General features: G+C 38.7%; 1 protein-coding gene across 4 annotated transcripts in view; it reads right to left on the reverse strand.

Moving 5' to 3' along the window:
- Positions 1-5,022: 5,022 nt before the first annotated feature.
- lingo2 (leucine rich repeat and Ig domain containing 2) overlaps positions 5,023-12,010 on the reverse strand; it is a 348,108-nt gene continuing 341,120 nt past the window's right edge. For all 4 annotated transcript variants that reach the window (XM_067457309.1, XM_067457310.1, XM_067457311.1 and 1 more), the window contains one exon: positions 5,023-7,922. In XM_067457309.1, the coding sequence (XP_067313410.1) occupies positions 6,063-7,910 (1,848 nt within the window). In that variant the 5' untranslated portion in view covers positions 7,911-7,922 and the 3' untranslated portion in view covers positions 5,023-6,062. The remainder of the gene's footprint in view (positions 7,923-12,010) is intronic.

Raw genomic sequence — 12,010 nt, forward strand, 5'->3', positions numbered from 1 at the left:
CTGTGAAGTGGAGCAGGACAATGTCCCACCAGTCCTGGTTTCAGATGCTTATCCATTCCTTAGACGCTTTGTTTTGGGTGCGGGAATGTGCGTTTTTACTGTTTGATAAATATATGCAGCACAACATAATAGCTTACATGCTCGTAGTCATCTAATTAGGAACAGAAAAAAAAAATAAGTCTGCTTTTTAAAACAAAGAAAAGGAGGATGGCTGGTATGCAATAACAGCAGGAAACATCTAAACAGCGGGAAACATCTAAACTGGGAACGAGACGCTGCGTCACCGCAATGGGTGACGCAGCGTCTCGTTCCCTTTGAAAGGGAATTTTGCATATTCAGTGTGTGCATATCATAAAAGATTAAATCCGATCAGAAGCTTGAGACATATGTGCACACACTGTAAAAAAAAATGTTGGTTTAACTTAAAAAAGTAAGTAACCTGGTTGCCTTAAAATTTTGAGTTTATTGAAGTGAAAAATTTGAGTTGATACATGGAAGAAAATTGGTTTAATAAATAGAAACTGAAAATATGATTGTATCTGAACCGTGATAAATCATGAAAATAGCACAATTTCACATTTCACTGCATCATCACAAATTAAACACAATTATGCAATATGGTTACAAAATCTTTTAATAATATTTGAATAAAGGTTGTCGATTCTCAAAAATGTTACTTGTATTAACTCAATTTTTTTTATTTCAATGAACTCAAAATTTTAAGGCAACCATGTAACTTTTTATTATTATTATTATTATTATTATTATTATTATTATTATTATTATTATTATTATTATTATTATTATTATTATTTTTTTTTTTTTTTTACAGTGTATCAACCAGATCCCTTTATTTAGTGTTCATGTAAAGACTACATTCAGATTCATTCATGGTGAAGCAAAAAGTGTCCGTGTAAAGTAATCTTTGACTATACATGTTACCATATAAACATTATCAAGTCATTATCAACACTGTTAATTTAGGTCTGTGTTTGATAAAAAAAAGTCTAAAAACAAACAAACAAAACTAAAATTGTTAGGCAATCAAAATAACAGTGGTTGTGCGTAATGTCTTTGAATCACTAAACAGAATCAGCCGATGGAGTTTCTGGAGTTTCTGGAGTTAGACCAACACGGCTGAGCTGTATGGTTTTATTTCACTGAAAAGAAACCGGATTAGGAGACAATTGTTTGGGAAATGGATTACACAGCTTTATGTTGTGTTTTTGATTGACTAAAAATAACCTGCTTATAAGAGTCATTAGTTCATTGTTTAGCGCTGCGGACTGTCAAACAATGACCAGCGGAAAATGTTTTCACCTCTTCAAACACAATGGCTGCAGTGTTTGTTTCATGAACTGTACAATATAAAACATCCTCTTCCGCAGCTCCATGCATTCCATGGATTTATCACAGGAATTACATGAAATGTTCATTCATCTGATTCACACCGAATCCTTATACTATGCATTATGCAGAAACAAATCATAATTCAGTTATCTTCAGATTGTCAGAGGTGCCTCAGAGGTCTTTTGGAACACAGTTATAGACCTCATAAATACAACTCAGTCATGCAAAATGTTTTTCTGTATGGAAGATATCTGGAAGATATTTCACAGTACCTCAGTCACAGCCCTACAGGGGTTCTCTAATTAAATTTGCTCTCTAATGAAGAAGCTGATGCATGTGGTTTTTTAAACAAAGAGCCAAATTGTCTAAACCAACAGAAGATACAAAATATACTTTTTATTTAATTTTATAAGAATTAGGTGTGGAATCTTTTTGTTGGCACTTCAAATGATTAATATATATTTTTGTCAAAACAAATGTCAAAAAAGATTTAGAGTGATCAAGATTGTCATGCAGATATTTTGAGTACATTTAAATGGTATAATTTAATAATTAATTTGTTTAATTTATATGGTGCTTTTATGGGTACTCAAAGTCCTTTACATATGGTGTGTGTGTGTGTGTGTGTGTGTGTGTGTGTATGTGTGTGTGTGTGGGGGGGTCCTCCTACAGTACAGTCTACACTAAAGTACAGTCATTTCCTTTTACACATATGATGTGACTGTACATTTAATTTGTTAAATTTTGGCTTTTAAGGCAAATGTCATATAGCCTACTCAACTTTATGACTGATAAATGTGATAAGAGTAACAATCAGCAACAAAAAATGGAGTCCCAAACAGGTCCTTTTGTAATAATAATATTGTGTGTAAATAATATAATATTGAAACCATACAAACTTTTAAATTATTCAAGAGAAACCTTGTTTGCTTACACTATTGGCAGCTTTGCAGATTACAATGGGAGATGAATGGTTTGGTATTTCAAAACATCTTTTGACCATTCTAGTTTGAAGATGGTATGTGCCAAGTTTGGTGAATATCTGATGAAAGATGGATTTTTTTAAAAATGTATGCGTTCTGAAGATTGAAAAGGGCAGAATATCTAGTTCTGTCTGGAACTCAAAATACCTTTAAAAGTTAAGGAGACCTACAAATTGAAATCTCTTTCAGTTCTGCTTTTAACAACATCATGCCTGTTCTGCTACAGGATAACCTTTCTAAGCTGAGTGTGCCTGACTCCATCTGCAAGTGGATAACGGGTTTTCTGACTGACAGAAGGCAGAAAGCGAGAGTGGGAAAACAGATTTCTGACAACCGGACCATCAGTACTGGCTCCCCTCAAGACTGTGTACTTTTTCCTCTACCCCCTTCCCCCTCCTGTTTCCAAAAAGCTGGTGAAACTATTAAAGTTTGCAGATGATACTACCCTCATCTGGCTCATCTCTGCGGTGGACAAGGTTGCCTATAGGGTGAAGATTGACCATCTGGTATCTTGGTATCACCACATGCTCAATATGGTGAAAACAATAGAAATTGTGGTGGATTTTTGGAACAATCCAGAGCCATCCACCCCATCACACTGCATGATACTTCCCAGTTAAGATTATGGATTCTTTCTGCTTTCTGGGATCTCAAGTGCGACTTAAACATTAATTCTCGGATTTAAAAAAGCTTATCAACAGATGTACTTCCTGCAGCAGTTGAGAAAGTTTAACCTACCGAGGGCAATGGTGGTGCACTTTTATACCATCATCAGTGAGTCAAAAACCTCACTCTACAAAAATAGTTTCTTCTACCCATCTGCTATTAACACTGCTTCATATGCATTACATTGATGCACACTACTCTGACTGTATGTTACGCTTGCAACCATTTTATTCAAATTGGGTATGTACACTTTCCTCAAGGATTATTAGGAACACCTGTTCAATTTCTCATTAATGCAATTATCTAATCAACCAATCACATGGCAGTTGCTTCAATGCATTTAGGGGTGTGGTCCTGGTCAAGACAATCTCCTGAACTCCAAACTGAATGTCAGAATGGGAAAGAAAGTTGATGTAAGCCATTTTGAGCGTGGCATGGTTGTCAGTGCCAGACGGGCCGGTCTGAGTATTTCACAATCTGCTCAGTTACTGGGATTTTCACACACCACCATTTCTAGGGTTTACAAAGAATGGCGTGAAAATGGAAAAACATCCAGTATGAATCAATACAGTATGTACTGAATCAATGCCACGTAGAATTAAGGCAGTTCTGAAGGCGAAAGGGGGTCAAACACAGTATAAGTATGGTGTTGCTAATAAAAATCCTTTAGGTGAGTGCATATTATAGGCCTATTTATTTATGGATTTATCCTTTTTTACGTTCTTTTTAAAACTTAAAGATGTCTTAGTCTCATTCCATATTCTCTTAAAACACCTGCATTGCTTTTCCTTGTAGGCAATAAATATTCTGATTCTTATAAATACTGAGACAATCAGTATGCTGACATTATTAAAAAAAGGCATACTGTGACAGCAGGGACAAAGGATAAAGCAGGCAGCATGTTTTGCCATGCTGAAAATTGAAACCATAATATTTAGCAATACCTAAAATTTAGTTTTAAAGTTCGAATTTGACATGTAGAGTTTGAGAAAGGACTTTGTAGGGACTTATTAGGTCAGGGATGATTAATTTAATGTCTGTTAGTGCTGTTGTGTGTGTGTTTTTGTGGAGTAGATTTTCTAATCCCCTTGAGTTGAAAATGGCAGCTTCTGACCCATTAACCGTAGTCAACCTAATTTCCGTTTTCTCAGGCAATAGTGTGAGTGTCCTTCTTTCTGTCCGGGGGGAATGCAATAACACAGAGCAAAAGGACCGAAAAGGGCCAATGAAACAGTTTTTGCATATGGTCCTTTGGGTTTGACTGAGATTAGAGAAATTAGAATATTCCTAATGTTGGCCAGTAATCCCATAGTGCCTTTTGGGAAATCAATACAAAAAAGACTAGGGTCTCAAATTAGGTCTCCCTTGGCAGCAGTGGGAAATCTGCTTTGACGGGTGGCTTTATGGTAAGTGCACAGCCTTATGAACATCAAGATTACTTGTTCTGGTAACTTTATATGTTTGTGTTCTGACTTTCTTTAGAGAACTGGGGTGTGGGTGTGGGGGACAACACGTTCTACCTAACAATTAGGAAGCAATAAAAACAAAATCTCCCTTGTCAATTTGTGTAATTAGAGCTTTCATCCACTGTGATTTCCGTAGTGTGTTTCTCAAAACATTGTTCATCGGCATGATGAATGTAGGTTGATGTGGCATGATGGATGTATCCTTGCCTACTAATTTCCGGCATGTCACAGGGTTAACAGCATTTCTAGAGATTATTCTATAGATAACGTGCTTCCTGCTGTGGAGATAAAACATGCAAACTATCTTAGTTCAAATAGCATTTGGTCTCATCTTATCCTTATCCGTTTCCTATGGTTCGACCAGTTTCTTTAGCTCAGTTTGCCTAACAATGTTTGGACAGCACAGTTATATGCAAATCACTTAAATTAGGTGTTATTCAATTTTCTTTCGAAGTATATCAAAATACCATATCCAAAGAAACACTGTACTTAGCAGTGTACAATAGCATCAATTTAAAGCAATAACAATATGCAATTAGATTAATCTAAATACACCATCAGAATACAAATCAATATTCTTTATTCCACATACATGTATTTTTTTTCTTTTACTTTGAACTGTTTACAATCTAAATGATTCAACAACAAAATGAGAAACTACCACAACAAAGTTAAATTTCTTACTAGGGAAGGAAAAAAAACAAAACAACAACATAATAATGGTAGCTTGACTTGAAATGGAGACATTTTGTTTTTGTACCAGATAAGGGGTTAGAGTCACGGAAATCGACAAGAGCACAACTAAAAATGGCATGTGTTAATAAACGTGTATACTTACAGCAAAATCAAAGAAAAAAAATAATTCATGATTTAAACCATTTGAAAATCTTCACCTTGTATTATTTAGTTTGAAAGGCGTTTGTTAATAAATAATCTCTCTTCTTTTTTTTCCAGATTATAAACAAATATAATATTCTTCATATCAGGAGAATAACTTGGGATAGACAAACGGCATACACGTTCCTCTGAGTAACATTTCACTCCTGCAAAAGCCCTTTGTCCTCCATCCTCAAACAGTTTGAGTAGCAAGACGATGGCTTGGTCATACAATAGTTCCTTTGAATCATGGGAAATGTGAATTTTGGCGGTCATTGCATTTTGTGACCAATGCAATAAAAGAAAGTGTTTATACATGTTAACATACACATACATAACTGAGCATTACGTACATATATGCAGGATAATGAGGGAGAGAACAGATTCCCGATCATCTGTCGGTCGCAGTGAGAAAGCATGTGCGAGCCTCAGCAAATAAGAGTAATACTTGAATTTTACAAATTGGTTCTGTACACAATCTGTGTTGGAGTGTTGGTGAACATCCCCTCTTACCAAGAGGGTTTCATACAAATTGAAAACGGTTCATTATTGACACATATTATTCCCCTTGCGTATCCAGTGAAGTCCAGGCTGAACCAAAACCTGGATTGAATCTTAGGGACTGTTGAGTTGCCTGGCATCGATCTGATCAAGTCCTGTTCCAGGTACCATTTATCAAACAATGATCTGTGTAAATCCAGACTGGTATTATTTTAAATTTTTAAATCATTTTCATGTTAAAGCGACGCGGCCCAGCACCCTGGTCTGCTTCCTCAGCGGAGGTCCCATTTGACTTTGAGCGTGGCACGTACTCAATATCAATGTTGTTTTTATGTTTGCCCTTTCCTCGACTCCACACAAACAGGAGCAGGAAACAGAAGAGAACCACTCCTAGGAATGTGAAACAGCCCATGGCTGTAGAAACTAAGATAGTCTTTAGGTCAAGGCCAAAGGTCACATTAGGGAGGTTGGTACCGTTGGCAGTGGCATTGCTTGTATCCGTGTAATGTTGGGTCCTGTTGGCATACAGCGAGCCCAGACTTTTCACTGCCAGTGATACCATAAGAGTGTCGTTGCCTGCTGTGTTAGAGGCCACGCACATATACACACCATCATCCTGAACCTCCGCTGCCTTGATATCCAACGAGCCGTTGTTGTGGACCGTCACCCTGCCATGGCTCCTGTTGGTCAGGTGTCTCCGGCGTGGGGTGACCCAGGAAATAGTGGGCCGCGGGGTCCCCTCTGCGTTGCAGTGTAAACGGGCTGACTGTCCCTCCTCCACCGAAACCATCTGAGTCCGATTTTCACGGATCTTTGGCTTGGTGCAGGTCACATAATAGGACAGCAGGGTCTCTTTGAACTCCTTGAAGGGGCGTCCGGGGATTCCCTCCGGAGTGCTGCACTCAGGCTGGGTGTCACCAAAAGAAATGGAATGGCGCCTTTGCAGCAACCACATGAGTCGGCAGTCACAGACCAGAGGGTTGCTATTGATCAACAGCACCTCTAGAGACTCAGGAGCGTGAAATACACCCCTCTCCAGGGTATCAAGACGGTTGTGGGAGACATTTAGCGAGCGGAGCCAGCGTATTCCCTGGAAAGCGTAGGGTTCAATGGACACCAGTTGAGATCCGGCCAACCTCAGCTCACGCAACCGCACAAGGTCCTGAAGCAGGCCACCTTCCACTGTTCGGATACGACTGTAGGAGAGGTTAAGGTGCGTGAGGTATGGCAAGTGGCGAAGAGCCTGGTAAGGGAAAACTGACAGGTTGGTGTTGGTAACGGAAAGCGTGGTGAGGTTCAGGCCATGCAGAGAATTAGCGGGGAACACATCCAGCGATGGCCAGTTGTCGATCTCTAGGTGTCGGAGTTGAAATAGTTTCTTGAACGAGTAGGGGTGGAGAGTGCTGATACTGAGGTAGCGCATATGTAGGCTCACCAGGTTGTGTAGGTGTGACAGGGCATCCGTGGGCACCACCGTCAAGTTACAGCGCTCCAGTGTCAGGCTCTCCAGTGACACCAGCCCACTGAAGGCCCGATGTGAGATGTAAACCAGCTCGTTGTCTCCAACTTCCAATGACCTAAGATTGCGTAGGTCCTGAAACATATAGTCCACCAGAATGACAACTTTATTGTCACTGATATCCAGGTTGGTCAGGTTAGCGAGGCCGGAGAAGACTCCTAGAGAAAGGAGCTTGATGCGGTTGCTCTTTAAGCTCAGTGAGTGGAGGCTGTAGAGTGAGTTAAAGGCTCCGGGCTCAACGTAGGCAATGATGTTTCCACTCAGGTCCAGTTCTTCTATGTGTGGATAGGCAGCAAAGTCATCAGGGTTGACAGCCTGGATGCGATTCTTGCTGAGATCAAGGATTCGTGTCTCGATTGGGACTCCATCAGGGATGCCGTTGTAGCGTTTGCGGTGACAGATGACAGAGCGACTCTGGGCGGAGCACTCGCAGCGGGAGGGGCAGGCCAGGGTGGAGTCCACAAACACGGCCACCAAGGCCAGCCCCAGCAAAGGCTGCCAGCAAGACACGGCTGTGTGCAGCATGACTCGATTTAAACAGTCCATCATACTGTCATGGCTCTGAAAGAAAAAGAGAGATGAAAGGTTAGTACATGAACAAACATGCCTTGACATTATATTATATAGAAACCATAAAGGCGAGGAAAGAAAACTGGTTAATTAACCAACAAAAGATTTACTAATACTGGTTGGTATCTTGCAATATTAAATGTCCAACATGGATTCATCAAGAAGACCCAATAGACTTGATATGAATTAGTTTGTACCACACAGAGAACAGACTGAAGATTGGTGCATGCATGCACAAATAAAAAACTGCCTCAGTTCTTGCTTGTGGGATTGTATGTGCATGGATTGATTCTTTATTGTGTGCACATCAATTCACAGCCCTATGGGTGTCCTGCTGTTTTTCTTTTTCAGTCAGCTCAGTACTTTTGAAGATTTGTACTTTCTCACCAATACATTTCTTTATGATTTTGCAGTTTATTCATGAAGTGGTAAATTATAAATGTTCACAGAGCACTACCTATAAAACAAAGACCATATAATACGCAAATAACTTATTATTAACGAAAGGTCTTATTTTCAAAGTGGACAGCAGCATAAATTACTTTTGTGCTTGAAATATTTTGTTTGTTTTGTCTACAGGAAAGCAACTTGACTAACCATGATTAGAGTGGTTTTTAGACTCTGTTATGTATATTTAGGTGTGATCGCGCCTCCTAAAGAGTAGCCTACTGCATCTGAGGCTAATCACAGTAGCCAAATGACAATAAAACTTGTGCAACTTTTTGTTTGTGAAACACGCCTGTGCCTTTTTTTAGTAAACTTATAATCTTGATGTTCCTTGATGTTGGACTCTTTTCTGGGAAATGATTCCCAGACCTCCATAAAGGCCCTGTTTTCAAAGGCATCACTGATTTCTATTGAACTTGGCAGAACTTCTATATTGAACTTCAAAATATTCTTGAAAAACTTTACTTCTCAGCATACAGTTTATTGTTTCCGCCTCTCTCCATCTACCTGGCTCCATGGTGAAAGCAAACAATCAAACAAACCCCACCCTCAATTCTCACAGAATATCCTGTCGGAACTGAAAATACATCAGATTAATAAAATGTGTTGCAAACAACATTTCATGTTAACATTAGAAGCCCTGGTAGTGTGATTACTCTTGTTTGGGGATTCAGCATACCCTGCATTGTGTGAAATATCTCACTGTCAGTCAGTCACAGTGGTGTCTTCCTGTGTGCATCAGCGAAAACAAGCACTCACATGTGATGCATGTGGAGACACTTTCATAAATGTCCTGCAGTGTGACTAAGTGTGAATGTGTTTGTTTGATTGTTTATGTAAATATGAAGTTTCACAGTCACAATTGAATGTGGGATGGCTGTTTGTAAGTTGATGCATTTTATTGTTGCAGTCATATTAGCTCTTACATCGTCTATGGTATGAACTTAAATTGTAGGAGGCGTACGCCAATGTTTGAACTCTAGAGGGCAGGTTTGCATAATATGGTGACTCAGAACATAAACATGGCCATAAGTTATAATAGATTCAATAAAATAGGGGCATTCATTATAACTTTGTTCATTTGTAAATTTAGACAATATTTAAAATTAACTATAATGCAATTTGACATTGAAAAAAACTGGCTATTTGTCGCCTGCACTGTAAATTCTACACAGGCAATTACAATACAATAAATGAAGACAATATATCATCTACATTAAGTAACATTGCAAGACAAAACTCACTGCATCCTTCAGTGAACAGTACAAATGAATATGTGTCAATGTGTAATGAACTAGATAGTTTAATGACCCAAACACACATTACGTTTTTTTATTGTACCTACGCATTTGGCAAAGATAAAACAATGTGATATTCAAGTAGAAAATGTAAAAATAAATATATGCAAAGCTCAAAGATGATAGTGTGTAAGTGTGTGGGTGTGTGTTAGCGAAGCAGACAGATTGTGAAACAGGTTTTGAAAAGTGCATAGACACAGCGCCTCATCTGGTGTGTCATGGGCACACTAAATTTAAACAGAGAGAAAGAGGTGCAGAAACCCCACAGGCACAAAACACAGCCTGGTCGAGTTGTATAATATGTATACGCACTCTCATTAAACGGCATTAAATGCTACGCATCCGCAGAGAGCAAGTCATATTTGAAATCTGCAGCTACAACCTTAATGTATGGTCTCCTCTTGCATGTAACAGTTTAATGTGGTGCGGGTAGTGGCGGTGGCAGGAGAAGTATACAGGGTGAATATTAACAATATTTCGCTCTTTCCTGAGAATGATCAGCTAAAGAGCAAAAACAGAAAGAGAAAAAGTACATTAAACAACTGTACCTTGTTCAGACAGAGTATCTGTTTTGCATAACTAAAATATGTTAATCATCATCATCAAAAAAAAAAAAAAAAAAAAGAAGTGGTGTCTTGTTTATTTCTGCCTTTATTTGCATTGCCAATTATGCCCTTACACTAAACAGAATAAATGAGACATTCTTGTCTTATCACACTAAGTCTCATTTATTCTGTTTAGTTTACTTTACTCCTCATGCTATTTTGTGTCCTATGCCACAGTAATAGTTGACACATCTCCTAGAGAGCAGAGGCCCGTTTCAGAAAGGAGGTGAAGACTCTGTTAGCCCTGAAATGAGTGAAACTGTGGGTTTTCCATTTCAGAATGGGAGGTATGTCAAACCCGTTTCTGAAACAGAGTTCACTTATACTATAGTCAGTTGTGGTAACCTTATGAACCTAACCTGGCTGGGAGCAGGTTTTCTTCGGCAAACCCGTTTCTTTCAGTCTCCTCCCCCTTTTTAAATTGTAATAGATGTTTAAAGGTGCACTATGTAGTATTTTTGCAGTAAAAACCAAAAAACCACTAGGCCAGTGTTATATATTTTGTTCAGTTGAGTACCTACAATATCCCAAATGTTTTAAACTATTTGTAAATTGTGAGAAAATTGCTATTTTAACTAAGGACCGGGACGTTTCAGCATAACGTTTGACGAAGTCGCCTGTCAATTGCGTCATATCTGCGCTACCCTCGGTTTCGGGTTTTTTATTTGGGAGGAGCGCTTTACTCTTAGCAGTGTGCACAAGTGAACACACGGAGTAACGTCATAACATCATTTTCAACACACTTAAATGTATCTAATATGATAAACAGAGCTGCATTACCTCATAATCATGACCGGAAGAGCGGATCAGTGCGCGCTCCCGGCGACTGTGTCCCGTCCCGTCATAATAAAAGTCCCGGTGTTCGCGAGCCATGTGTTTGTATAACAATCGCTCCAGCAGCTTTGCTCAGCTCCACAACACTCTGTCCTGCTCTGCTTTACACTACAGTAACGTTAATAACCACATGCATGAATGTGATTTCTGCCGAGTCCTATTTCCACCAGCTGTGAGGTGAAGACCACATGTCCCAAGATACTGCACTCAAATTTTGCTTCATCAAACTACGCATTTGTTTTGAATAGGCGCCCTCCAGTGGACAGAAAGTTGCATAGTGCACCTATAAATGCTTCATTTATTCATTCAAGCTGCAAATTTGTCTTAATTCAAGTACAAGTATCGAAAAATTATTGAAGAAAGATGCATTTTAAGAAAATATATTTAGTCTCCCCCCCCCCCATTAAATTTATTTTACAAAAAAAAAAAAATGTAATGTAGAAAATGCATTTTGATTTAAGAATCTCTTGTTTCTTGTAAGATATTTTGATGAGAAACAAGACAAAAATATTATGTTAGAGAATCATACTTTTGGTTTTGTTTTCATCATGTAGACAAAAATGCCATGTCCTTTTATACAGGTACCTGTAGATGAGGCTGCATTAATTCGTTGGGAGTTATTTATGTCGGGTGAGGATTATCTACATTTTTTCTTTTTGCCATGTCCACATCCATATTTTTTTAAGCGGGTGCCATTTTTAAATGGTAATTTTCTATATAATATTGAGGATGCAGAGCATATTGGTAAGGTCACTGTATACAGAGCGGTAAGGAACATGTGCATCTGCCTCACATTTTTGTGTTGTTTCCTAAGCACAAACCCACGAGAGCCATCAAAGAGGAGTTTCACATGATTGCAGGTCAGTGGTTTAGAAATCGGTTTAAATGAGGCTAA

The sequence above is a fragment of the Pseudorasbora parva genome, chromosome 11, assembly GCF_024679245.1.
Source record: "Pseudorasbora parva isolate DD20220531a chromosome 11, ASM2467924v1, whole genome shotgun sequence".
Taxonomy (NCBI): Eukaryota; Metazoa; Chordata; class Actinopteri; order Cypriniformes; family Gobionidae; genus Pseudorasbora; species Pseudorasbora parva.